A 26,850-nucleotide genomic window follows, 5' to 3' on the forward strand; every position below is an offset into this window, starting at 1 on the left:
GGGCATGGGAGTGGGGGCAGAGCGGGGGAGAGAATAAAATTATTCCTTTTGGAAGTCCAAGGGAAAGGAGCCGAGGTGAGAGAAATGGCCTTTCTTAGGCCCCAAGTCTCCGCCCCCAGCCTGCACCACTCAAGTCGGGAAGTGACAACTCTTCCTAAACCACGACTTCCATTTTTTGTTTCCTGCAGATTGGTTGATTTCCTCGTGTTGTTCTATTTCAGCAACCAAACTAGGCCGAGATCTACCTCCTTTACCCAGAGCTCCCAAATCACTCACCAACCTGCAGGAGACGCAAATCCTCCTGGCAGGTCTCGATAGCGCTTCCAGCCCCCATCCCCAAATCCTCTCTTCTAGCTCCTTCCCTCCCTTCCCGCTGGTGCCCCTCCCCGCCCCCTACCAGGCGGAGGCGTGGAGAGGCCGGGACAGACGGGCCTTGCGGCTCCAGAAGCCAAAGTCCGCCCGTGGGGACCGTTTTCCTCTCCACTGCTCTCAAGTGAACAACAAGGACGGAGGTGACCCTCGTCCAAAGGGCTTTTATCTGCCCCCCACGGCTGTGTGATCCCTCCGCAAGTCGGAGGCAGAGGCAGAGCTTTAAAAAGAAAGAAGGCAAGAAAGTGAATGTGCGTTTGAGCACTGATTTCAAATCGGGGACATTATCTGCGATCTCTTTAAGTGGCAGCAGCAGTTTCTTGCAGAACAAAGACTCACTGTCTGAGCTCCAAAAGCTTCTAGGTAAAGTTTCATTCAGACGAAAGCAACTAAGGCGCGAAAACAATGATATTCTCGGCTCCAGAAAATCGGCGGCTACTTTTTGCTCTAAGTTCCTCAGCGTGGTGTTTGTCCTCGCCTACTCTGAGTGCGCGCTGGGTTGATAAGAATAACAAAAGATCTCAGCATTTGCCTCCCCCGCGACCCCACAAAGATCCTACTAGCGCCACGACGATGAATTCTTTGGGACTAAGTGGTATTTGCTTCTATTTGTTATGAAATCAAATTTCACATTTTTTTAAAGATGGAAATCGCCGATAAAGAAGGATCGGGTGCTTAAAGTTCATTTAAACACTCACACCGAACTCATTCCCTGTTTAGATGTCAGAGGATGGGAGGGAGGGCCAGGGCTGTAATTCATCTTGATTTGCTTCATTGTCCTGCAGTTTGCAAACTATAATCCTGTATAATTTCAGGAACAAGCAGGTTTAGAATTAATGGGTCAATATTATTTAAAACAAAACACCGGGAGCATGACCTTTGCCTCAACTACATATTGCTCGACAAGACTCAGGAAACTCCACTCTAACCTCTCAACCCCTGGACTCTTTGAGAAACTGAAGGGCTGTAGTTATTAGAAATCGTCTTTGTTTCTTTTAATGTCTCCAAAGGATTTGGAAATAGTAATGCAATATAAAATGAAGGATCTCTCTACTTAAGCCTGAAAGATAAACGTGGAGGCCTAAATATTTTGAACTGGAGGTGTTTCCTTGTAAATTTATTATAGATGTATTCCTCCTGAGAGAAATGTATATAAACTGTACATCATGCATACCTGCACAAATATTTCTCCAGAACAATTTGCTAGAGGTGTGGGTTTCCCCCTAGAGGAGTAAACTTGAGAGTCATTCCAAGCTGATGTACTTGCTACATTGCTTTATCCTTTTTTCTTTCTCATATTGTTTGCTAGCAATAATAGAATCCTCTGAGTTTAAGCCAAAGAAAAATTTGAGAGACAAGGTTAGATTTTGCCGTTTTTTTTTTTTTTTCCTCCCTGAGAATGACTCTTTTCTTTTCAGTTTCTGATGAATGGCTATAATTTATTTCTACCACATTTAAATAAGGACTGCTGCCTTGTATGTTTAACTAGGCAGACAGAGGGAACTGGTTTGTTTAGGAAGCAGTGACTGAGATGCCCTGGCCAAGTTAGTGACAGAGGAGGGCAGAAAGAATCCAGACCATTTTGTATGCAGTATATTTTACTCCCATGAAATAAAACACATTTTTTTCATATTTGCTGAAAAGTAAAACAATAATATTGTACGAAATGTTATACACAGGGTAGGTTGTACATAGCAGTTTCAGAAACATCATTGCATCCACCAGAGAAACTATTCTAAAACTGATATTCACACATTTTTAATAATAATAATATGTTAGAAACATACAGTGTGGCATTTAGTATATACATTCCCTTGCTCGCAAGCGAAAAATCCTAATCGCTTCTGTATAACATGCTTTATTTTAAAGCCTAACCTTTAAAAACACTGTTGTGATATTACTAACAACTGCTTTTATAAAATTAATTTGACATTTCGATATATATACATCCTTTCAGTCATTTAAATGTTAACAATGCTAAACTTAAAAAATAACAAGCTTATAGTAATGTTAAAATGTCATATCCAGTCAAACATTTGTTTGTGTATGTGTCCTTGCAACTGTTGGAAATACTTGTAGTGAAAGATGTCAGACACTGAGGACATCCCTTTGAAATCAAAGGAGCTCTCTCTTTGATTCAGTGGTTTCCTTTTCTCTATATATCTTCTCTTTCTCTCCCTTTCTTTAGTGCCCACGACCTTCTAGCATTAATTCCCAGTCTTTCAAGGGCGGAGTTGCCCCATCCGGCACGGTCCTAGGATCCCCGCGCTGTGGGTGCGGCTCACACAGGCCGGTCCACTGCGTACTGGCAAGCACTCAGGTTGGATGCCGGGTTCTGCACGCTGGCGTAGCCGAAGCTGGAGTGCTGCTTTGCTTTCAGTCTCAGGCTGGCCAGGCTCGAGTTACACGTGTCCCTATAAACATACGGTGGAGTCGGTGGCGCGTAAGGACAGGCAGGCGTCGGCACCGCGGAATTCAGCGACGGGCTGCTCAGGTTGTTCAAGTTATTCAGGCTGTTGAGGCTGGAGCCCGGGACGCCCGTCACCGCTGAGGGCACCATGCTGGAGGACATGCTCATGGACGAGATAGAGTTGGGCGGGGAGAACATGCTCTGCGATGACAGGGGGTTGACGTTCATAGAGTTGAAAAAGGGGAAGCTCTTGGTGGACAGGGAGGCGGACGTAAGGCCCTTGGCGGCCCAGTTGTTGTAGGAATAGCCCGGGTACATGTCGTCGTAAGGCTGCATGAGCCCATTGAACTGCGGCCCGAAGCCATTCTTGCACAGCTCGGCCTGCTGGTTGCGCTCCCGCTTTCTCCATTTGGCCCGACGATTCTTGAACCAAACCTGGGGGCGGTTGGGGCAAGGGAGCAAACAGATGCCACAGTCCAGATTAATAAAACTTTCATAGGAGGCCAACCCTCCTCTTCCCCCGACACACGCGCTAGCGCGCTCACACACACTGGCCGCCTCCCTTCGCTGCACCGCTGTGCACTCCAAGCTACTGGGGCCAGCTTTCGGTTACTCGGGTCTCCGCCAAGCGTGGGAGACCTGGTCGGCTCTGGCCTGCGAGCTGGGATTTGGAGCTACTCCACAAACCCCAGCTGAACGCATGGAGACCTGCGGACCACTTGACCACTCAGCCAGGCTTTTCTCTAGGTCCCAAAACACTCGCTGTAAAATAAACGCGGACAGCAGGCTTTTCGCCCAACCCTTCCGGGGGCACCTTGCAAACCTGCTTCCATTCCAAAGCCACAGACCCACGGATGAGGAGAAGGGGCTGGAAGGGCACCAGAGGACTGCTCTTTCTCCATCGCAACTCCTCTCTCCCTTCCCTGACCTCCACTGTCGTCCCCCATCCCCTGGTACGTGCTCCCCCAACAGGGACTAGGCCGCCGACATTCTTTCTCGCTTAGTAAAACAACCAAATAAAAAGCAAAAGACCACCTTCCCATCAGCTCCTTAACTCCACGAGCTTGGCATATTAAACCCCGGGAACCCGGAACGGGTAGTTCTGCAATTCCCCCCTCCCTTCGCTCTGCCCCTTCTCACCCTCCGCCCACCACAGGCCTGGCCCGCGCGCCTGGCTCAGCCTGGTCGTTTGGCTTTGCAGGCGGCGGCCCAGGCCGGCCGGCCCCCACCCGTGTCCGGTGGCCCCGCCGCAACCCCGCTCCCAATCCACATCGGGCCCGCCTGTCGCCCCAGACGGCGGCTTTTGTGTATTGAGGCCTGGCCTGAGATCTCCAAGCTGACACCGTTGATGTTTCACATTACACATCTCCGCCGGGCCCAGCAGCTTAATCCGCTTTTTCTCTTTTTTCTTTCATTCTCAATTTCCTTTTTATCCCCCTTCCTCTTTGCACCCGACTGCTATAAAAAGCATGTCTCACTCCCACTTGGCTCGACAAGCAGCCGCCCTGGAAGGAGAGGCAGCTGCAAGGAGAGCCCAGCGCTGTGGCAACAGAGCACTAGGGAGGAGCTGCGGTATAGCGCAAGGGTGGGAGGGCCTTTTCGAAGGATCCCAGAAAGCCCATAGACTATGTCTTTATTTTAATTACTTGCCATTTCTACCCTAGGCCATCTAAACTTTGCCCAGGCAAGAAGAGTACGTGAGAGGCCCGTTCCCCAGATGCGCAGGAGGGCTAATGAAAGACTGACCTTGCACAAAACCACGCTGCCCGGGACCCAGCGCTGGCTTTGGGCAGTTAAACTAAAACCATTTGCAACTTCTTCCCGGCTCTTTTATCCACCAGCATAGCCTTATGCCTTGCACAAACGCCACGGAGAGAGCGTCTTCATTCCTTTTGATTTGGGAGCACATGATGGTCTTTATTCTAACATTGTTTTCTTTTCGCTTTCTCTGCTCCAACCGGGACTTATTTTTCTACCCAGAGCACTTACATTTTTTTTTTTTTTTTTTTTTTTAAAAAAAAACCCCTTTTTTTTTTTTTTTTTTTTTTTTTTTTTTTTTTTTTTTTCCTTTTTTTCCCTTTTCTTTTTCTTTTTTTTTTTTTTTTTTTTTTTTAACAACAAAGCCTCTGAATGCTGCTTGATTTGCTTGACTCTGTTTTCTGCTTCCAGAATCCTAACAAATTTGGAATCTTCCACCGACCAGCATAAACCAGGACATTGCAATTGGGTAATTTATTTAAGCTCATTTTTGCCAATCCATAAAGTACAGATTTGCTTCAAAGTTAAGGTAAGCCTTTTTTTTTTTTTTTTTTTTTAACAAAATTATGATTATAATTTAGAGGAGGGGTGTGAGTTTCAATCTCCAGAGTTCAACTCCTGAGAGAAGATAAATAAACCAAACTGAAAAGTCTTTCTTCTTTTTTTCTTTCTCTTTCTAAGAGGACTAGTAATTGTGTATTAAAACTTTGCTCCTGGAGATCACAAAACCAGGGAATAGGGTGTGTAGGAGAGACCTGAACGGCTGAAAAAACCATAAAGAAGGTGTAAGAAAGAAAAAGCTGGGCCAGGCCTAGCGCAAAGGTTTCCCAGGGAGGGCCGACTCTTGCGTGTCTCTGGTGGGTCTTCCTTGTTAAAGGCGCGCAGGATGGAGCCTGTTTGCGGCTCTTGACCTGGTAGGGATTTTATTAGCTCTCGCGTGGCAACTGCAAGCCAGGATCACAAAGCCTTGTTCAGGGGACTACCCACGCGGCCCAGCCCGTGAGGTCGCAGGAAGGCGGGGCAGTGAGCGGGTGCCGCTCTGGGAGCCTGAGCCAGGCCGGCAGTTCTGTTCGCCTCAGAAAGGGAGTTGCGCTTTTGCAACCCAGCAGCAGCAAGGCCCCACCGGCGCAACAGCAGGACAGCGCTGCCTCCACACTCCCTTCTGGCCTACTTGGCCTGCACCTCCACAATGACCTCCCCCTATCCCTCCCAGGCTCCGCGCTGGCTCCTACCCGGACTCGAGCTTCCGTAAGGTTGGTCCACACAGCGATTTCTTCGCGTGTGGACATGTCCGGGTATCGGTTTCTCTGGAAAGTGGCCTCCAGCTCCTGGAGCTGCTGGCTGGTAAAGTGAGTCCGCTGCCGCCTTTGCCTCTTCTTCTTGGACGGGTCCTCGGCGCCCACGTCCTCATTCTTTCCCTGCTGGCTCTTATCTTTCTCTGAAAACGAAACACACAGTTTCCCCGTCAGCATGCCCATTTGCAACCCGCAAACTCCAACTGGACCAGCGGCAGAAACCGTGGAAGAGCTGGGCTGCCTGGCGCTGGAGGAGGGTGCTTGCGGCGGCTCTGGGCCACGAGGAGCGCTGCGCCTGTGGGGTGTGCAGGCGGGAGTGTGGGTGTTCGCGCCCCATCTCCTCCCCTCCCCCAGCGCCTCACGTTTTATTTACATGTTTATCTCACTGCGGCGGCACATTCATTTTTATAGCCTCTGCTTTCAAGTATATTTATACACCTCTGAGCAGACACACAAAATCTCCTGGGACGCACACTCGAGCGGTTTACAGACCCCCCCTCCCCCCTCGCAGAAAGCTCAGATTTCGATGCGGTTTGGGAAGGCTAGGAAAAGAAGGTGTGGGGATTCTGTTGGGCACCCAATTCGCCGGCCCTTTTGAAAAAAAAAAAAAAAAAAAAAAAAAAAAAAAAAAAAAAAAAAAAAAAAAAAAAGCCTCTTCTCGAGGGGCATTTCTGAGTAGTTTCAGACAGTTTCCTAACGAGCGGAGCTCCTCAGGAGCTGAAAGCCGAGATAAAACAGGGACAGAGGTGGGGCGACCTCTGAAGGTCCTGGAATGGAGATGCTGGGATTTTTGTGACCCAGGAAACAGAAGGGAGGCCCGGGTAGGATTAGAGAGGGCGGCAGAATTGCTCGCACCGTTAGCGCCCCCGGGAGCCGGGCGATCCAGGGAGAACTAAAGGGACGCCGGGTCGTCGTCAGAATTCCGGCTCCCGGAAGTTCTGCGGGGAGCCAGGCGAACGACCACTCCCACCACGCCTCCCCCAGGAGGGGCTGACTTCCTTGGGGCGAAAAGGAGCTGTGGCGCGGGGCAGCTGAGCTGGACTGTCCGCGGGGCGGCGCGGCGCCTTACCTGCGGCCTCCGGGCTGGAGGTGTCGGAGATGGTGTGCACCTCCAGCCTGTGCTTGGAGGAGTCTAGGGAGCGGGGCTGACCGGGAGCCAGAACCGAAGCCATGGCTAACGGCTGGGGATAGTGACAGGAGGAGGATGAGGAGACGGCCGACAGCTTGGTCCCCGCTGCTCGGTGCTCCAAGTGCAGCGGGCCTTTCATGCAGTTCATGGACGAGGGAGCGCGCCGCTCTACCAGTCCCGGGCCGCTGCCCGCTTCGGGTCGCGCTCTAGGCGCGGAGATTCCCCGCTGCGGGCAGAGCCAGGGGACGCAACCCCCGCCGAGTCCTCAAGCCAAGATGCCCCGTCTCCTCCGGAAGGCTCACGCGAAAAAGTCCGGAGGCCGAAAGTCAGCGGGCAAACGAAGACATGGGGATGTGGGCAGGAGGCCACCACTTGAAGCGTCTTTAGGGAGCAGCGTTCCAAGCTCCAAAGCGAAACAAGAATGGGCAAAGACCCCCTTTTTCCCTCCTCCCTCCCACAAGAACGCCTCCAATGAGGAAAGCTAACGCCGACCGCGCTCTGCCCGCCCCCCGCGCTGCAGCCCTGACAGCGAAGTGTCAAGAGTGACAGGGACAGGTAGCTGATATTAGATCCCCCGCGGCGGCGGCAGCCGCTGCAGCAACGGCTCGGCCCTCTGAGGGCACCCTCAGCAGCGCGCACAAGCGCACCCCTCGGGCGGTCGAACGGGGGCCCGGCCTCGCCGCAGCTCAGCTCCAGGCACCCAGGCGAGCGACGGACCAGATCTGCGGCTCCGCGCTTCCCTGTTGGCCTAACATCTTAAACCCAGAGGCGGGCTTCCTGGTGCCGAGACGTCACTCGGCCGCGGCCCTCCCCAGCCCTCTCCGCCTCCGCCTCCTCCCAGACCCTTCGCCGGGTGGGAGTGACGTGGCTCCACACCAATCAGAACGCCCCGAGCCGCGGCGGAGGGACTGTCCCGCCTGCACCTATCAGCAGTGCGGGGCCGGGCTAATGCCTTGCCGTGCCCACCCGGTCTACACCGGCAAGCTCCTGGGAATTCTGCTCCTGCCCAGCCCAAGGCGATCCGGCTTTTAGTCCGAACCCAAAGGTGAAGAGATGCGGCTAGGAGTCGGAGACTTGGGAGAAGACAGTGGAAAGGTCAAGGGCTGAAAGGTACAAGGCTCAACAAGACACCCCCTCTTTGTGTCTCGCTACAACCATTTCTAATCATCTACCCCTTATAAAAAGGACACATGCTACTTAGAACGAGAAAATTTGAAAAACAGCAACAAATCACCTATCCGATCTTAAATTTTTCAAACAGCCTGTCAAGTGAATGCTGCGCTAATCTGAAGAAGCTTTACTTTAATTGCAAAGAAGACAGAGCCCTGAAAACGCAGGCTAATAAATTAGAAATCGAGAAGTAAATGGACCCGTCAAAAGAAAATTACCTTGACTTTAAACGAACAACTGTTTGGTGGTTCACTCTGGATTTATACAAGAATAAAAAGTCGCCTCGGATCACGTTCTCTGTGATGGTTATTAGTCCCCAGACAGAAAACACACAATAGAAAAGAAACCCTAACCCAGCGTTTTCAAAATGCTGAAAGCTTATCCATTCTACTTAACGTTGATTAAGACACATAACCTAGATCTTTCAAATTCTTTGTACACTGTATTAAGCTCGTCCTAACCCGAGAGAGCCACGCTTTAAATTCGACTCTCCTGTTTGCTTTATTATCAGTCAGATTCAAATCCATAAAGCCTGTAGAATCAACAACGTTGAGCTAATTATATATAAAATATGCCTTAATGAATTTCCATACAATTAAGAATGTTGCCAAATAACCAATTTCAAGGATAATTTTTAACAGTCATTTTCTTTTCCCAGTGAGCTCAAAGCTGTCTTGAGCCCTTAAAGTCAAAGCAAGCAGAGGTGGTGGGTGTGGACTAAGAGCGAAAAGCCTAGAACAGCTCCCCAGCTAGGAAAAGCAAAGTCTTATTTATTAATATAAACCAAAAAAATCACCTTTGGAGACATCAACTCTTTATAGCTCTGTTTCCAAGTAAATCTAATTTCCAAAGAAATTAAAGAAATCTAAATATATTCAAAATAATTTTTGAAAGTCCTTTTGTCCCCCAGCTTAGGTCAGCTGGAGCAGACAAACTAGTCTCCCCTGGGTTTCTGCATTGCCAATTGTTTTATTGTTGAGTTAGTGTTATCGTCTCTGAATGTGTATTTGTTTGACTTTACAGTCAATGATTTGCAATGCCAGCATGAAGTATCTTTAAAACACCCCCTCCTTGTCCTTGTTCACAAGATTGGGAAACTATTCAGTGTGGAACAAAGTGGATGAAGCAGACTACAAATATATTTGTAACTTATATGTCTCTGTTTTGCCCTGCCCACCCCCAAACCCTATCTGCAACTCCTCCCCATTTTAAACTCGCAATCCAAAGACCAAAATGAGAATTGTTTTTCAGTCTTTCTTCACCAGTATCATCCCACCTTAAGAATTTAGGTGCAAGGGAGAACTTTCTTCACAGTAAGCTTTAAATCAGCATTTCTGCTTTTAACCTTTTATTCCACGTTAACCCATTCCACACATACAGACACCTGCTCAGAGTGGAACACATCCTCATGTGACAGGTTTGCATTAGCTGAGGCTCATACATCTAGCTATATTAGGTCCTGCAATCTTATCACTAAATTATACACATTACACCAGCAGCCTGTTGGTAAAGAAGGTTAAATTAATTTACATTCTGCTCATTATCTGGTGCTTAAATGACGCATTTTATCCCTGAGATTTGGTGGAGAATCTCCTTCTCAGACCCCACAGCGTTTCACTGAAGACAATGCTCTTACATTTGTAGTGGTTTTTAATCTGATAAGACTCTAATTTGCTTAAGTCTTTTAAATAAGGTCTTAAATGTTTCTAGCCGTTTTCTTATTGAATTTCCTCTAATTCCCCCAAGATCATAAAGTATATGTGTAAAGTAAATATTTCCTCCCATTGCACTGCCAGCCGATGACCTATAACTAAGTCAATAAGAATCCAGCTCTTTTCTGCCCAATGTGTTTACTAATCATATTCCAGTTTCTTCTTTTAAACCTCAGCATAGCTGTGGTCCCCACAATACCATGCCCCTTAAAGCTTCATTTCATGAAGGGACTCCATCACATTAAAGAATGAAAAAATCTCTACTGTAGTTAGCATATGCTACCCCCCTTCCCACCTCCCTGTTTTTCAATCAAACCGCAGAGCTGCAAATATTTTTGGAAGCTTGGGTGTTTTTCAAAATGCCTTATTTTAGAAAGCTGAGAAGCTCCACAGAGCCATATAGATTTCTAAACCTATCTTTCATAAACCCACAGAATTTTGATTTAAGCTCTGGTGGCTCCACTCTACTGATGGAACTTTCATCACAGCAAATATACATGTATGAAGGACCTCAATCAGCCTCCAAAGTGGTTGAAAAACCCAAGGGCACGTGACCGCTCCTTGTGGTGCCAAAGTATGGGAGATGTTGGAAGCACTGGGGATCAGCCAGCAGCCTAGATGCCTAAAAAGATAATGAGTACTAACTTGTGTGGACCCATTGAAGTCAAGTGGTGAATAAAGTCAATTATCTAGAGAATTCAGATAAAAGTAAAACCAAAACCATATCTATTTGTATATATGTTCACATCTATTTTATATTACACACACACACACACACACACACACACACACACGGGCTCTGTAAACAACTGACTCAAAGTGAGGATTTCTTTGCATTTTTCCAGCAGGAGTTTCAACACTCTCCTAATCTCCTAATCACTTTACACACTCAGAGCAGTGGCGGCGATTGGGTGACATTCCTCTCAGGCCCCCTGTGTGGCAGGACACCAGCATGAAAACTCTACATGGGGAAAAGGAGGTGTGTGGTGGGAACTAAGAAACACTGTCCAATGAAAACTCCATGGCATGCTGGTGGTTGATTTTGGAGATTTAATCTACATAAGACTTGTGGGTGCACAGGCATAGGGAGCATAGATGAGAAAGGGGCCAGAAGTCAAGCAATCTTATGCATTTTGGATTCCAGCACTACTGTGACCTCTGGCTAAATACTTCTGAATTGGTTATAGAAATTACTATGAGTTCAGCCTTTAACACAGAAGTTTCTAATATGGAAAACATCACCGCTATCCTTACAGGGAAACTGGAGGTGCTGCATGGCTTCCTGGGACAAGGAAGGAAAGCCCAGTGCAGGTGTGAGGTTTTGAGTCTGGGAGGCATCAGTGTTTGTCTCAATTGAGGACTCTTGCTTATTCTTTCAAAGAAAGACCCTAGAGGAGGGAAATGTGTGACACGGGGTCAGCCGTGTTGTGTGCTGGTATTTGCCACTGATTACCGGTCTTAAAGTCTTATTTAATTTCACACTTTTCAGTGTTAGTTGTGCAAAGTCCCTCTGGCCATGGCGGCGAGTGGTTTGGCTGTGCAGCCAAACTCTCCATATCGACGGCTTGGGTCTGGCCTGGGACTCAACCAAGTGATCTCTGACTTTTGGAAAGAATCTGTCCTCAGAGCTTAACCGGAAGATGGCTTAATTAGATATCTCCTTGAGCTGTCAGGCCTTAGAGGTATGGGAGTCCTGCCTGGCCCAAGCCAGCTCAAGGACGAGGCCCGCCTGGTCTCAGCTTGGAGCCACGTGATGGGCGTGAGTGTGTGAGCTCCTGGCAAGGCACAGAGGTCAGATGGAGACCTTGCCCCCTGCCTGAGAAGTGCCCCACACCCTCCACTACCTGGCTTTTCTCTGCACACAAACCAAGCAGAAAACAGTCCACTACCCACTAGCCCTCAGAGCCATGGAACCAAAGAACCCAGAAATTAAAGGTTTCACTGAAGCTCTCCTTTCCCCCATTTCCTAAATGGAATTTAAAAAGGTCTGGCTTGTTAAAAGGGGAAGCTTATTTTCTGAATTAGAAGTCTGTAGACATACTGAGCAACAGCCACCCTCTCTAGGTCCTTGCAAATGGTACCCATCTTTCCATTCCACAGCTCTAGCTGTTCAATGTAACAGTGTTCAGATGGCAGTGGGAGTTCCCACCTCACACTGGCCTGGGGAATAGGAGAGAGAGGGATTAGAGGAGGGGGCATTTGCTAGAATCACTAAACCACCATGTTGTTAATACTTCCTCACATTTGCATGTTACCGCTACAGTTTTCCTAGGAACTCACTGAATCTCCAGAAAGCAACCACTCACCCAACTAAGTAAAATAAAGAGAATGGTATAGTACATGGGTTGGGAGAAGGGGAAGGGAGGGTGGAATATGAAATCAAGCATAGATATCCAGGCCTGGAGAGAAGGAAGTGGCAAGGGGCTAAATGAAGTCCCCCCTCCCCCACCACTTTTTAAACAACAGTTGGATTAAACACTCATCTGTCTTCCCCTTTTTCTCTTTTCTTCCCTCTCCAGCTCATGTCCATCTCTCTTTTCTATTTCTCTTGCTCTCCCTTCTTTCTGTTTTCTCTCTCCCAGACATGCTGGTAGCTAACATTTAGCATTAGTTGTCATGGTGACCATAAATCACATAAATCCAAAAATACCCACCTATAATCTGAGATGAAGCTTTTATTTCCCTAGCGAAATAATATTTTAAAAGGTGTCAGCTGACAAAAAAAAAAAAAAAAAAAAAAAAAAAAAAAAAAAAAAAAAAAAAAAAAAAAAAAAAGGGAACCCACCTCATTGTAGTAGCCCAAGTAATATATTACTTCTAAAGGTTTAAATTAAAATGTCAGCCTGTTAAAAACATGCTGGTAGAATCTTGGACACTCTTCCTGTCAGATCCTCACAAAGAAGTTGACTCTGTTATTCCCGATCATTCTTAAACATACACACACAATTCTCTATGCTCTCTCCCTTCCTATTAATTTCTTCCTTCCTCTACCAACTACTTTAGTTCTCAAAGACTCTATGCATTGGGTTCTAAAAGAAAGAAACCTCCTCCAGGATCAGAAAAGAGCCTCATGGGTTGCTGAAGTGAAAGATGTGGGGTTTGGGGAGGAAAGGTGATTAGGATCATCATGGCAGTGGAGGTAGGGGGTCATCCTAGAGGAGTTAAGAAGAAAAAAACTTCAGGGAGAAGGACTAGAGGTGGAAAGAGAGAGTAACAGAAAACTGAGCTGAATAGCCAGGCGCTGTGGGGAAGTCTAGCCCCGAAATGGTAGGTATGTATTCTCCCACTCCTGCCTTTTTCTCCTCTGAGAGAAAACTTTCTCAATCAGAGACCCTGGGGGGTAGGAGGCGGGCAAACGCCGCTGCAGTTGGGCCTTTTGTCTTCTACCTTGGGCTTGTTGTCTTTTGCCTATCTTGGATTACAGGGTATTCGCCTAGATGAAGAGCCATTAATTACCCATTCAGTCAATATTAGGAAGACGACAAAGCTTTTTACATAGGATTAAGAAGACATCAGATTGTTCCATTAGTATATTCCTGCTCACGAATAAGCTTTCGTTATACATTTCCTTTTCCCCCGAGCCGCTCTAACAACTGCTGCATATATTAACAGCGGGCGGTGCGGAGTTACAGCCGAACCAGCCTTAAGGAACTTTGTGTACCGAGTCCGCAGCGAGGAACGCAACCTGCAAAGGCCACCTTTGCGAGAAGGGATCCGCAGGGACTGACTACCTTCGGGCAATTTGTACAATTTCCCCGGGTGGTGAAAAGCCACAAAGTGGTGGGGCAGCTTCTGCCAGTGAGCTGCAGAGTTGACTGGGGGGAAATGGGGTGGCGGAGGTCGGGCGGGGAAAAGAAAATGGAAAACTGCTCTCCTTACCCCTATCCCGTTGCTTTTTCCTCAAGCCTCATGCCCCCTTCGGCAAGCACCTGTCCCTTCCGGGCTAGCCACAGTTAGAGTTCTCCACCCTTCTCTACACAAGCCCTTCTTTCCGACAAGGCTCAGGGCCTTGGTCGCCATCCCCCGCACCACCATTCTGCGTTTTGCTAGAGACGGTCTGGGCTGATCTCGCTGGTGTCCGTGTCAGGATTAAAATCGCTTCATAACGGCGAGGAAAACTGGATTATTTGCTTTCAGGGGGTACATTAGGAGTCCACGTAGTATGTGCTCCGCAAACATTTGCTGACTGAATGGGAGGCGTGGGGGCGGGGCGGCGGAGAGGGGTCTGCGGCGGTCCTGTCGGCCAGGGTTAACCCAGGTCCTCCGAAGAAAGCTGGGGCCCAGCTGCTGCCGCGTGTAAAGGTGTGTGTCGCGGCTAGGGGTGCCATAACGGGCCGTGGAGCTCACCTCCCACAGGGAGGAAGCCTGCGCACATCAGAGCCTTGGGTCCGACACTTTCAGCCCATCCACCCGGCCAAAGCTATTTAACAATTAATTCGTTCCTGGGGGAGGCCGGGGGAAGTACCCGCTCCTTGTCGGGACTCAAAGCCAAGCGTCAGGTCCAAAGGGGCTGCAGCGCAGTCCGATTTCAGCACAGAACCCAGAGCCGCCGCCCTGAAACTTTTTGAGCCATTACAGGGGAGAGTCAGTCCGTCCTCCTCCTGAAGGTGAAGATCATTTTATGAGTTCCACAAAATGAAGGCAACTCTCAAGGACCTCCAAAGCAAGAAAAGCCAAAGAAAGGCCTCTCTGCTCTAGGGGGGCGTTCTCAGCCGGCTTCTACACCATTTTCTGCTCGCTGCGCCCACCTTCTCTCAAACCTCTGGCTTTTAGGGGTCTCCAGTCGCTCTCGTGCTCCCTCTCCACCCCCGTCCGGGGTTCTATCCAGGCTAGGCATCTGCCCAATGGGTATCAAGGGGACTTGGGACTTACTTGGGAAGGAAGGCAGAGCCTGGACTGCTTAGGAGTGAACTCTGCCTATACAGAACGTTTATTCTTTAACGAGGACACGGTGTTATGGGGATTGTGGAGGGGGCAGAGGTGGAGAGGGTAGCGTTATAGACTATCGCGGCCCTTTAAAAAAATTGTGTCATTGTAAACGTTTTTTCTTTTCTTTTCTTTCTTTCTTTTTTATTTATTATTATTATTTTCTGAAAAAACACCTTAAAATATACAAGAAATAAATCTTTTTGTTTTAAAAGCAGGCTGTGGCCAGGACTTTGCATATTCCATAAGTTAACTTATAATCAGGGAAGGCTAGTTACTCTGTCAACTGTCAACCTTTCCTTCAGCAGTGCTGTAGTTTTGCCCACTCATTTGTGATTTTTTTTGTCTACCAGTTCCTTAATAGCCAATTAAATCAAGATTTTCAGCATTTCTTCCCATTACATGCCTTTTTCTTAGTTAATGGCAGTAAACGTGTTTGGTCAGCAATTTTTCTTTTCGATACAAAAGTACAAAACAGACATACTGAGTGTAGGAGAAGAGCCTTTCACGTGCATTAAAATAATGCGGTCCTGAAAGTAATGGTTAAGAAAGCAATCATTCATTATTTCTAGTTCTTTATTTGCTAATTATCAAAAGCGAAAGACCATGGGCGCCTGCCCAGCCTGCGACTGGCGCAAACAGGACTCCTCGGCTCTTAGCCGCTTCGTGCTCACCTACAAGGACCCCATCTCGCCACAGGCTTCTCCACCTGTCCTCAGAATGTATTCCCCAGGTATAGGAAACCCGAGGTGCGGACTGGGGGACGGAGGAGACGTTTTGCGTCTCTCCGGCTCCCAGCACAACAAGAAATGCCAGCCTCGGCTTTTCGACTGCGGACCCGCCAAGCGCGAGGCGAGATTGGGGAGCTCCTCTCTTCTGGCAGGAGCCGGGGCTGAGCCCGCACAAAGGATTCTCCAAAGAAGTCACCGCTGCCCTTGATATTTAACCATATCCCAAACATACTACGGTCTAATAATTTATTTTTACTACCGATTATCAAACAGAAGAAGAATTTAACACAATCTAAATGACAGAAATCACCCGACGTTATCTCGGCATTGCCCCATTTAACCCCATGGGGTTAATCCCGAACAAGTAAGCGTTTAACTGGCCCAGCAGGGCGACTGGCGGTTGTAGTGTGGTGTCCGGGCGTGAAGCTCCAGATCGCTTTAGACACTTCGTTTCAACAAATGACCTTTCTCTCCGATTCACGAGGAAACCCCAATTCAAGGCCTTTGTTTTCTTCTTAGTAATACGGTTTGTTTTCTTGGCCGGAGTCCCCAAATCGCCCCTCCCCATCCCAAATTACATTTGTATTCTTACACTGTAATCCGGAATGAGGGGGTTAGGGGCCGAGGGCTGTGGGGGGTTTTATCTGCTCACACTATCAAAGGTCAACAGCTTCCTAAGGTCAGGCACTTATTTACTATGGAGCCGGGAAAATGAGGAAAATAGAGGAACGGTAAATTTGAGGTTTTTTTTTTTTTTTTCATATATTTTAAAAGAAAGGCGTCTTCCTCCCTCCATGGCTTACACACACGCACGCACACACACACACACGCACACCTACAGAACAAGTTTCATTTCAGCAAAGGCCTGTGCCTAGGTTGGAGTCGTTTTAACTTTTTGCGTAAGCCTGTAGACCTCCCCTGGCAATATCCCCCGAGTCCTCCAGAGAGAAACCAGCCAATCAAGCAACGACAACACCAAAACCCAAGGCCTGGCAACCAGTACTTCAGACAGGTTCATGTCTACAGGGGCAAACCTCCTTTCTACCCTGGGCTGCTAAGCACAGTTGCTGCCCTCCAGCTCTGCAGGGATGTTGTCAGCCCTCTGACCCTCCCCCAACCAGCCAGAGCAAACCTTCGCCAACTCAAGTTTCGCGTGTTTGCCTCCCGCGATAAACCGCGCATCCACAAGCCTGGGTGGGGCATGGCTGAGAGCCTGAGGGACTGAGTGGGGCCGGGTGGTGCTGCGCGTAGCGGGATATGACGAGCGATAGAGGTCGCTGTTGCACCACTTTTCCACGCCAACAGAGGCGCTGCGGTTTGCTGGAGCGTGCGTAGGGGATCAGACCACAGGGAGCGAGCGACAGGGAGAGGTGTTGGGTCTCAGGAGTGCAGTATAATTTGGGGAAAGGAATTAACGTCCCTGGGACGGCTGCTTCCCGTCCCACCCAGAGGCCGAGTTTCTAAGTTCAAGCAGCAGGCGCTCCAGGTCTGGCGGCCTCGCCTCCTTGCGCTTCGCCCGAGTCCCGAGTCCCGGAGGCGGGTGCCCAGCGCGCGGCCTGAGCTTCCCTCCCAGCCTTACCATTGGCGCCAGGATGCTGCCGCGGGAAGAGCTTGCTGCTGGCTGCCTCTTTTCGGCTCTCAGGAGAGTCCGTGAACTCGACCTTTTTGATTTCGGAGTCTTTGGAGAAGAGACATTCAACGGCCGTCGGCTGCACACCTGGGCCACGCGCCCGCCCGCACCACGTGCGGAGAGAGGCGTCCAGAGCCGCGGCCGAAAGGAGCCGAGGACGGGAGGAGGGGGAGGCGCGAGGCAGGACGGAGGAGAAAGAGGAACAAAGAACAAAGACCCAGTTAGAGGAAAGAGCGGACGGCACCCCTGTCCCCCGGACCCTCTGGCAACCCGCTGCAGGATGCCTCTCTCTGTGCCTCCCCTCCGCGGCTGCCAGCGATTCCAGCCGGGAGGAGTAGGCTGGGGGGCTTCGGTACGCAGCGCATCGCTGCTTCCTTGTCCACCGTCCCGCCACAGGCAGAGGCCACTGGCTATTTGGTTCTGATTTCCTTCCTGCCCAGGCTGGCCCCTCGGGGAAGCACCCCTCGCCGGGGCCTCGTGGCAGGGCCGGTGCCCTGTTGCCGCCCTCGCGTGGCGCGGTCTCCCGTCCGTGACCCGGGCAGCAGAAGGGGCCTCTTACCTAATTGCACACACGCCGACACCAGTTTGCGGCAGTTGGTCTCCATTCCCCGTTATCTGCAAAATAGAAAAGAAGGAAGGCTGTGAGAAGAGGCGGCCGTCGAGTGCGCAGGGCTCAGATGAGAATACCCACAGGCTGTTAGGTGCCTACTTTGTGCTAGGCTTCAGGCGTGCTTTTCCGACCTGACAGCCTCTGGCTGTCCAGCAGCGTGTCCACTCTAGCATCGGGCCCAGAATATCTAGATGTTTATCAGGAAGGGATCTCCCTCCAGAGTTGCACCAAAGGCCCAGAGGTTAGAGGCCTATAAAGCTGCAATGTGCTGGGGAGGCTGTGGACCTACTTTCATGAATCTCGGTGCTGGGGGTTAAGAAGCCATCGGAACGCGATGGCAGCGGGAATGGTTGCGTGGAGAGGACTTTTATCTTTGGGAAGCTGTGTGCGAAGTCCACCCTTCAGTGCTTGTGCATTACTTGTAGCTCAGTAAACATTTACAGAACGGCAGAGCCAACGTGCCCCTGCCCTAGACGGCCATTTCCCTCGGTTTTCTGTAATTCCGAAACGAACGGTCTCTTGGCTTAGGGTGCTGCAGCAGCCTGCTGACTTCGGGCCTCTCATCTATCAGGAACCACTTTTCCATATTTAGCCACACTTTCTCCTGGACATACTCACCCAGCCATTTATTTACCCTAAAGTATGATTTAAGATCGCAAAGGAGAGAAACCCGGTGGACTGAGCGAGACTGAGGAGTGCAGGGCAAACGTTCTTGGAGGGTTTCCTGCCCACCAAGGACGGAGAAATAGCTCTGGGATAACTGCTACCCAGTTCTCCCCCTTTCTCTCCCGGGCAAGCCAAATCTTTTTCACATTTTCAACCACAATGCAGCGAGCCAAGTGTTTAACGCGCTCCCCCTACTCTGCCACAGGCAAGCCGGGAGAGGTGGGTCTCGAGAGGCTCCACCGGGTGTGTAGAAGAACCGCGGTTGCTTTAAAGAGAGGAGAAAAGAAGGTCCAGGGCTCCCTAGGCCCCTTCGTTCTCAGCGCCTGTCTCTCTCCACGCTAACCAGGGTATGCTGGCGACCGGAGGGCCCAGTTCGCGCGGGTGCAGGGATCGGGGTGGGAGCAGGCTTTGCCGGGTTGGCTGAGGCACAGAGCGGGGGCAGGGAGCTGCGGGCCTGCCTCTGGCCTCAGTCTGGTTTCTCTGCGTCTCGGCCTCTCCTGTAGGGAGCAGGGCCCTAGGGGGCCTCTGGCCAAGGTCGCTGCCTACAGGAGGGGCTGCCCGGCCCTGTGGCGTGGCGATCCGGGGTGGGGACCGTCAGGCTGTTCCCCCACCCGCTAGCGAGAACGCGGGCGGAGACTCTGCCGATTCGATCCTTGTGGGCCCGTGGACACAGAAGTAGCAGTTTGGCGGCTCCAGATTTAGTGATTCTGCAGTAAAATCACAGGATTAGTCCCTGATTGAGATGTCTGTTCGTGAGATATTACAAAATTCATTATCACAGCTTTCTACTAACTCGATATGAAGTAACACAGATGGGATTTTATTAGTCCAGACTTCAAATGTTTACTTATGATAATTTCAGAGGAAATTTGCATGTCATCATCATTTCGATAATCTTTTTTTTTTTTATACGTCTGAACTGGCTGCATTATTAGCCGGTAGCCGGAGCGCTGCAGATGGCAACTGCAAATAGTTTTTATTTTTTATTTTTTTAAAGAATGAAATATACAAAAGGAAAAGATTGGGTTGCTCGGTGTAAAGTCAGTCAATTATTACACATTCTTCCCCCCCACTCTCCCGTGCTTCAGTGCTGAAGACCAAACAAAGCAATACAAAACAAATCTTCAAGAACTCATAGAGCTCCACTCTAAGGGCTGAAAAGAAGGTTAAGGCGTGTTCCTTAACTCACTCCTACATGTCCTTGTGACTTGGGGATTTATTTTGTAGTCAAAATGAGACTTGAGACCAGCATTTTTATGCTTCAATTTAATGACCAGGCCTACTAGAAGAACTGAGTCTAAATAACTGGGGAAAGATAATTTAAAAAAAGAGGCCTCCAATTCCCGCCTGCTGATCCTTAAACTTACCCTGTCAAGGCAGGTCTTCTGTGACAAATTTGGCCGCCAGACTTCGGGACTGGCTTCAATGGCTAATCTCATAAATTGAGACGGGAGACTTTTCCTGATGGGAGGTAGTTCTTACCCCCAAAGTTCATGTTCTGGTTGGAATGTTTATGCCAAGGAATCTTGTTTTTGCCAACTTGGGTTTTTTATTGTGAGCATGCTAAAAAGCACAGCATGGCTAATGGAGGACACGGAACCATGGCAAAGCAGGCAGGCCAGCCCGAAGAAATGAAACAATTTGCTTAAAAATAATTTCTGATGACTGCCACAGGAATGGAAGTGCAGGAAAAATATCATTCGAATAATTCCAAATCCTTTTACATTACTCCGCTTTTCATTCACATTGTTACCCCATAACAAAATCTTTAATGGACTGTTTAAAAATAAACAGCAAAGGAACATGTGTTTTACATGAACTAAATTGTGCAATTAGCCAGTAAATTAATCTGTAGTGGGTAATTATTTAAGGAAATTAAAATACTGCTCAATGCAGCTCTGTATTTTACCAAGTGTAAGGCTTCTTTAAAACTAATTAATATCAGTGCTTTGGGAACATTTGAAGATAAACAGGGTCAACTTAAGGAACAAAGCACCTAAATAATTTAAGTGTAGTTTTGCTGAATTAAAGTAAAACATTGCACAAATAAAGTGACTAATTTTTTAGGGAAAGTTTGATAATTGAAATTTTTTATGCTTATTTCATGTTACATCAACAAAAACCTTCCACTTATTTTGCTTATGTGCTTTGTTTCCTTGATATTATTGGTATTTGAATTTTAGATGGATTTTTGCCAAAATGATATTTTGTATGCTAGCAGCATCTTTAGTTTTGATTAATGGACTAAAAGGAATGCAAGGAAATTTCTTTAAATCAGATTAATTTTTCATATTTTAGAATGTATGAATTCCTGATATTTAAATTCATAATAGTAAAAGTTTTCTCCATTTAGTTTACTTGAATAAGACAATAGTCACACAAAAGAGTAAAAAGAAATCACACCACTCTATGATAGTTTGATTTCTAAATTGCTTAAGAAAGTAAAGTGATTAAATTGGAAAAGAGGAACATATTTCTGAGGTTTAGAATCGAATTTTTTTCTTAATCTCCAGTTGGAAAATAGTTCTCTGCATCCATTTAAAATGTATCTCCTGAAGTGCAAGATTGGAGCTGACTGGTGATCAATTTAAAGGAGTTATAATCCAAAGAAATGGTCTGAGCTTGGCATCCAGGCCTGGCTCCCAGGTAATTCGCTTGGGCCTGAGAGGTCACTAACTGCCAGTTAAGATGGAATCTTTTTTTTTCCCCAATGGATAACAATGGGAAGGGGGCTAATCTTCCAGTAGCTGAAACTTTGTACCCAGCCCTTTATCTTGAGAATGCTAATCCTTGGCCTGAGGATTTGTTCCTGCAGTGTTGGCACCGAGATTTAAGGGAAGATACCTCGTTTTAAATGCCAGCCCTGGTCTGGCTTCCCCCTCGACTTCAGCACCCCTTAGATTGTTAGTGTCTGTGGCAGGGGACCCCGTAGATTGTTAGTGTCTGTGGCGGGGGACGAAAGGAACAGGGCTTTGCAAGATCTGTTTGCCAACTGCGTTACCTTAGGCGAAACGCAGTCCCAAGAGCCACAAATCACCTACAGTGAAGATTCTCCGAAGTGGAACAAATTTCCAGACTCGCATTATCTCACATCCCTGCGGGATAGATGGCCTCCACTTACCGGCTACCGGGAGAGAGCTGCTGTCTCCGCGTCCCGCTGCTTCCCGGGGCGATTTCCAGCGAGCCGAGGCTCCGGCTGCACCGCAAGCGCCCGAAAGCCGGGCCTGAGAGGACTGCAGATCTCCTCAAGGTGCCAAGTTCCGAAGGAGTCCACGGTGCACAGGGGCCTCCAAAATCTAGCCGTCACTGGCAGTTTCTTTCTGCTCCTCTCCAGCTTTCTCGCTTGGTCTCGCACGCTCTCTCTGCTCCCTCCCTCTCATCCCTCTCTCTTCCCTCTGCTCCTGCTCCGTGTGGGGAGTGACGTGACGTCAGCAGAGATTCCACCAAACTCCACTGCACAGTGGCGCGCGGGCCGCCGGCCGAGCCCGGCTGCGCGGCTGGCGATCCAGGAGCGAGCACAGCGCTTGGGCGAGCGCCGGGGGGAGCGCGCAGGGGCGACGAGAAACGAGGCAGGGGAGGGAAGCAGAGGCTGGCTGGCCGAAGAGTGCGAAGCTGGAGAAACAGCCCCGGAGAACTAAAAGGAGAGGGAACGGGGCGGGGCACTTAGGAGCCGACCGACGAGCAGGAGCACGCACTCCCACTGTGGAAAGGAGGACCAGAAGGGAGGATGGGATGGAGGAGAAGAAAAGGGAATCTGCGCCAACCTGGGAGCCCTAATAAATCAAAAGGGGAGCGCCGGGGCAGCGGGGAGACAAAAACGTACTTCTGGGGGAGCAAATCAGGACGGGCTGGGAGGAAGCGACAGGGAAAGTGGCCAAGAAACGGAACAAAGGACAATGTGTATGGGTTTGTTTGGGACGGGGCGCGTGGAGCGTGGGTGTGAGCGTGCGTGTGTGACCTTCTTTCAGGCCTGCAGAGTTAAGGAAAGAGGTCACGGCAAAGAGGGACTGCGGCGGGAGGAAAGTGAGGGACCGATAGAGGGCGGGAGTGGAGGTGGGCGCGGTAGGGATGAGAGAGGATGAGTGGGGAGAAATCTGGTAAAATGGGGAAGGTGGGAGGACCACAGCCGGGAGTTAGCGAGCTTGGCTTGCCAGCTCGGGAAGGCCGGGACGCTGGGCCCAGTGCAGCCGGGACACCGCACCCGAGGTCAAGGCGAGTGGGCCAGACACGCTGAGAGTGTTGGCGCGCAGGTGGGCACGGCCACGCACTGACCAGTGTTCACGAAGGGCTTTCGCTGGACAAGGCCAGGACACTCACAGAGTCTAGAATTTCCTCTGCTGTACCTACACTCAACAAGTTCACCCTAGGTCACGGATATCTCATTTTTTAAAATGACGAGGTTAAGGTTCCTGGCAAGGATGGTATTAAATTGCACGAGATGGAAGTGGGGGTGGGGGAGAAAGCTTCCCTCAAGTCCACATTTGCTCCTGAAAAGCAAAGCGAATGTGAAATTCCAGGGGACATTCTCATCCGACAAGTGTGCCTTACTTCTGAACCCTGATTTTCTAATTTCTTGACTTGAGCAAAGACGTGTGTATTTTGGTAGTGAGCGGGATATTTTGGCTCTGTCCTGCTTTTGAGTGGAAGGACTATAAACATAATTCGCCTGGAGGACCAGGTGTGAAGGCTTCTGCCAGGCATATGGGACAAAGTTTTTTCAATCTCAAGGACATCCTGTTAATGTATGTTTTTGGAAAGTGTTGGAACACAGCCATTGCTCCTGGATTCAGGTTTTCCCATCAATATTAATTCCTGCTTGGAAGCAGAACTCAGGCCCTCCATTAAAAAGACCTGTCTTCGGTTTCTAATAGAGAATAAAGTTCCCTGTAAAAGTTGTATTGCTCTTCCTAAATCAATATACCAACATCCGCAATTTTAGGAATATATAATGACTCTGGAGAATGTGCATAAAATAGATAAATTTTAAAAAGCCTGGTGCTTAAATCTAACCCTAGTCACTACATAGGTGCTGGGCTTTCCCTACGTTTGGGGGCTGTCTGGAACATGTTATGTGTTTTCTTGAATTACTCCATGTTTTGAATTCATTTGAGTTAGCAGTAAAAACAGGCAAACAAACTTGCTCAATTTGTTTTGAGTGCTAAATCCCTTCACTTTGAAATAGCTAACAGTCGACAGATGGACTCATTTTATGGAAAGGGTTAGCCTCTTCAGCCACGAAGAAAACTGATGAGGGATCTACATTTTAAGCCATTTCTAACCTCCACGTAACATCCGTGAAAACTCAGACTTTCTCTTTTTACCCAGTGGAAACTCAAAGCAGTGTTATTTAAGGGGAGAGAAAAGGGGGAAAATGGTCACGTGCTGTTTAATTGTATTTCCTTTATGACTTTGAGAATTTTTATTTTTGGTTTTTGAAATCTCGCCGAGGCAAGAAAATCAAATTTCTGCAAGTCCCACCACTGAACTCTAGTTGCAGCACACCGGAAAATGCAGTCAGTCCGAGAAAGATATTTTCACCTCTGCCCATCGATGATTTTTGCAGCCTTCCCACTCCTCTGAGTAATGGGCTAATGTAACCCCCTCTTTTTTTCTTTTCATATTGTAGAGATTAACAGGCGCTCGTAGCAGAACGGCCTCGCCTTTCAGCTGGTGGTGAGGATAGACAATCTCACGGAAAAGTTGGAAGAGAATGAGAAAACCAAAGACCGGAAGATTGAGAGACGCGCGGAGAGATACCGAGAGAGGGAAGGGAGCTGTGCTGGAAAGACGCGCAGATACGCGCGTGCAAACTCCCTCCCCTCTTTCAGGCTTCAGTGGTTTGCACTGAGAGGAAGGGGCTCGGGAAGCTCACTTTCCCTTCGCCCCCTTCTGTCTGGAGTCTCGCCCTCCGGGGGCTGGTTAACCCCAGTCCCGGCCGCCGCAGACACTGCGCTGAGCTTTTGGGTCCTCGCCTCGCCCAGCGCCAGTGCAGCTGAAGTGAGCAGCTGGTGGGAAATGCAAATGGCTCCTGGAGAAATAGAAGATACAGAATGATTCTCATTCCCTCCTCGAGTGTGTGGAAGGAGCTGGACATACGTTTCACGCTCCTAATCCTTCTTTTACATTTTTAGTCATACTCCTATTAAACAACTAATTAATGCCCAGAATCACCAGGGAATACATTAGGCATGCAATCGTAGAAGCAGGGTGCTGGGGGGCTAAAAACCACCGATCTGATTTGAGACGTGGTTTTCGGGTTTTTCCCTTGTCAAAGCAGTAATGGAAGAGTGGGACGTGGCGACTGTATTTAGATTCCGATTACTTCAAATTAGAAGGGGGTGGAGGGAGCGTCCAAGCAAAGTAAGCAATTCTCTGCCCTGCAGATGTAAACAAGATTGTAGCATCAAAGGTACAAGCTCCTTTAGGGCTAGATCGCCTGAACTGGGAACCTGGGGAGGGGAGACACTAACCTTACGTATCTGTGAATTTCAAGGATGTTACACTTTTACATAAACAACTCCAGTGTGATCCCCTGGTAATCTCTGGGAGTAATCCCACCATTTTAGAATATTAAATTTTTTCTCCCCAAAGCGTATATCCTTTTTATTTCCTCAAAATTCTGAGCTATGTCTAAAGATAATAGTCTTCCAAGTAAACCAGAGCATTGAACCATTGCCTTCACCCTTTCCTACGGACATTTCGATGATCTGATTTTAATGTGCGGGGGGTACAGGGAATTAAATATAGCCCATAAAACTAAGCTTAGGAGAAAGAGTGCTGGCTAAGTGGGTTCAGAGAATTTTTAGTGAGCATCTCAATTACACTCCTCTCCATAATACGTTGAAGCAAGTGACAGAACTGTTAGAATGGGAATCAAATTGGAAAGCTCCGGGAGGACAACAATTTGTGATCAAATGGGGATAAAACCATGGACAAATATGGGGTTACCCCCACCAACTCCCTCTCACCCAAGAGTCAGGATTTGGGAAAGGTACAGTATTATTTCAGAGCCCTCTGTGACGGACTGTGTGCTACCATTTACCTTCTTCACTTTGGATTATGATCTCAACCCTGGCAAGCAATTTCCCCAGCTCCTTATCTGACAACAAGCGAGTATGTAAATACCAATGGCTAGCGATGTTTAACTGCCTCAAACATTATTGATTTGTTGGCTGTTCTAAATTGTCTTCCTAGTCCAGGTCTTGTTTCCGAATTGTCTATTCCAGAGGTTTGATCTATGCCTCCGATGCTACAATACAATAATTTTTTTTTAAAGGCATTTAAGATGAACCAATTGATTTGCATATAAATCAAAATTACTATGCGTTGCCGATTCTGGTGTTTTATAATCATTTCGAAATTAGTACTTAACTACTTGAGCTAAAAGAATATACGAAAGTCTGTATTGACTCACTAATGAATTACCCAGTTAAAACGTCCAGGAAATGCTGGGCGCTGGAAAGACTGTTAAATCAAGACATAATAGAGGAGGGCTGAAGATTGGAAAGGTAACAGACCAATATCTGGAACTCAAAGTTTCCTGTGATTCCTAGCTTTAATTTTGGAGCAGGGGTCTTTCTCCTATGTTGTTAAAAAGATTTTGTGCTTGTCTGTGAGTGCATTCAAGAGGAAGGAGCGCTCCTGTGGCTGCAGTGGCTCAGGCCCTTTGCTCTGACCGGCGTCTTACAGTTCTAACCCAGGAGCGTTAAACTCTGGAAGACTCCGGGCCAGCTCTGGAGGTGCGTGGCCCCGCAAACCGCCAGGCCAAGCTTCCTCTCTTTGTCTACCCTGCCGGCAGGCTGGGTGAGCTGTGGCGGTGAGCTTTCGGCGCAATCAGAGAGCTGGAACCAGAGCCGACATTTAATAGATATGCTAACTGAGCACTTACCTTCGTCCTGAGAATAGGAATAAAAGGTAGCTCTTCTTAAGAGAGGCGGTGCAAAGGCACGCTATAGAGTTCAGAAAAGGCTGGCGGCGGGAAATCTGTAGCCTGGGGGCTAGTCAACATCCCCTTTCATTTCAAGCACTTATTGATTTGCTGTTGTCATCTTTGGCGACGCAGAAGGACACTTGAAAGAATTTCTGATGGGGCTCTGATCTGAGAAAGGAGGTGACCTGCCCAGGCTCCCACCAAATTCTTAATTACCACATCAACTGCGTTTTTTATCCCCCACCCGACCTCCTTCCCCCATGGCAACCGAGTTTGCTTATTCTTAACTTTTTAATTATTCAGAAACTCCCTTACCTCTCAGTGGCTTCCCTTCTGCAGCGCTTTTCTATTCGAATCTTTTCCCTCCTTTCCGTGGTAGGGCCTGTGTATTGATCCCTCTGACCTTTGGCACATCTGGGCCCTCCGAAATCTCTCAATCTTTTCAGATTTGAGGATGGAAGGCTCCACCCTCTCCACTGTGTGCACACACTCAGAGATATGAAGACTTACACAG

General features: G+C 48.5%; 1 protein-coding gene across 5 annotated transcripts; it reads right to left on the bottom strand.

Moving 5' to 3' along the window:
- Positions 1 to 1,949: 1,949 nt before the first annotated feature.
- PITX2 (paired like homeodomain 2) lies at positions 1,950 to 26,850 on the bottom strand. Of its 5 annotated transcripts, XM_017509846.2 has the most exons (6): positions 26,652 to 26,850; positions 21,528 to 22,893; positions 17,690 to 17,745; positions 17,080 to 17,217; positions 5,770 to 5,975; positions 1,950 to 3,214 (listed from the first exon to the last, which is right to left on the bottom strand). In XM_017509846.2, exons 3-6 carry the CDS (start codon positions 17,733 to 17,735, stop codon positions 2,651 to 2,653), a joined length of 954 nt encoding a protein of 317 aa, XP_017365335.1. In that variant the 5' UTR covers positions 17,736 to 17,745; positions 21,528 to 22,893; positions 26,652 to 26,850; the 3' UTR covers positions 1,950 to 2,650. The 5 variants fall into 5 exon arrangements, with proteins under 5 accessions (XP_017365335.1, XP_037587838.1, XP_017365340.1 ...); XM_037731910.1 differs by lacking the exon at positions 21,528 to 22,893; XM_017509851.2 differs by lacking the exon at positions 17,080 to 17,217.

The sequence above is a fragment of the Cebus imitator genome, unplaced genomic scaffold (genome assembly GCF_001604975.1).
Source record: "Cebus imitator isolate Cc_AM_T3 unplaced genomic scaffold, Cebus_imitator-1.0 Scaffold17, whole genome shotgun sequence".
Lineage (NCBI taxonomy): Eukaryota > Metazoa > Chordata > Mammalia > Primates > Cebidae > Cebus > Cebus imitator.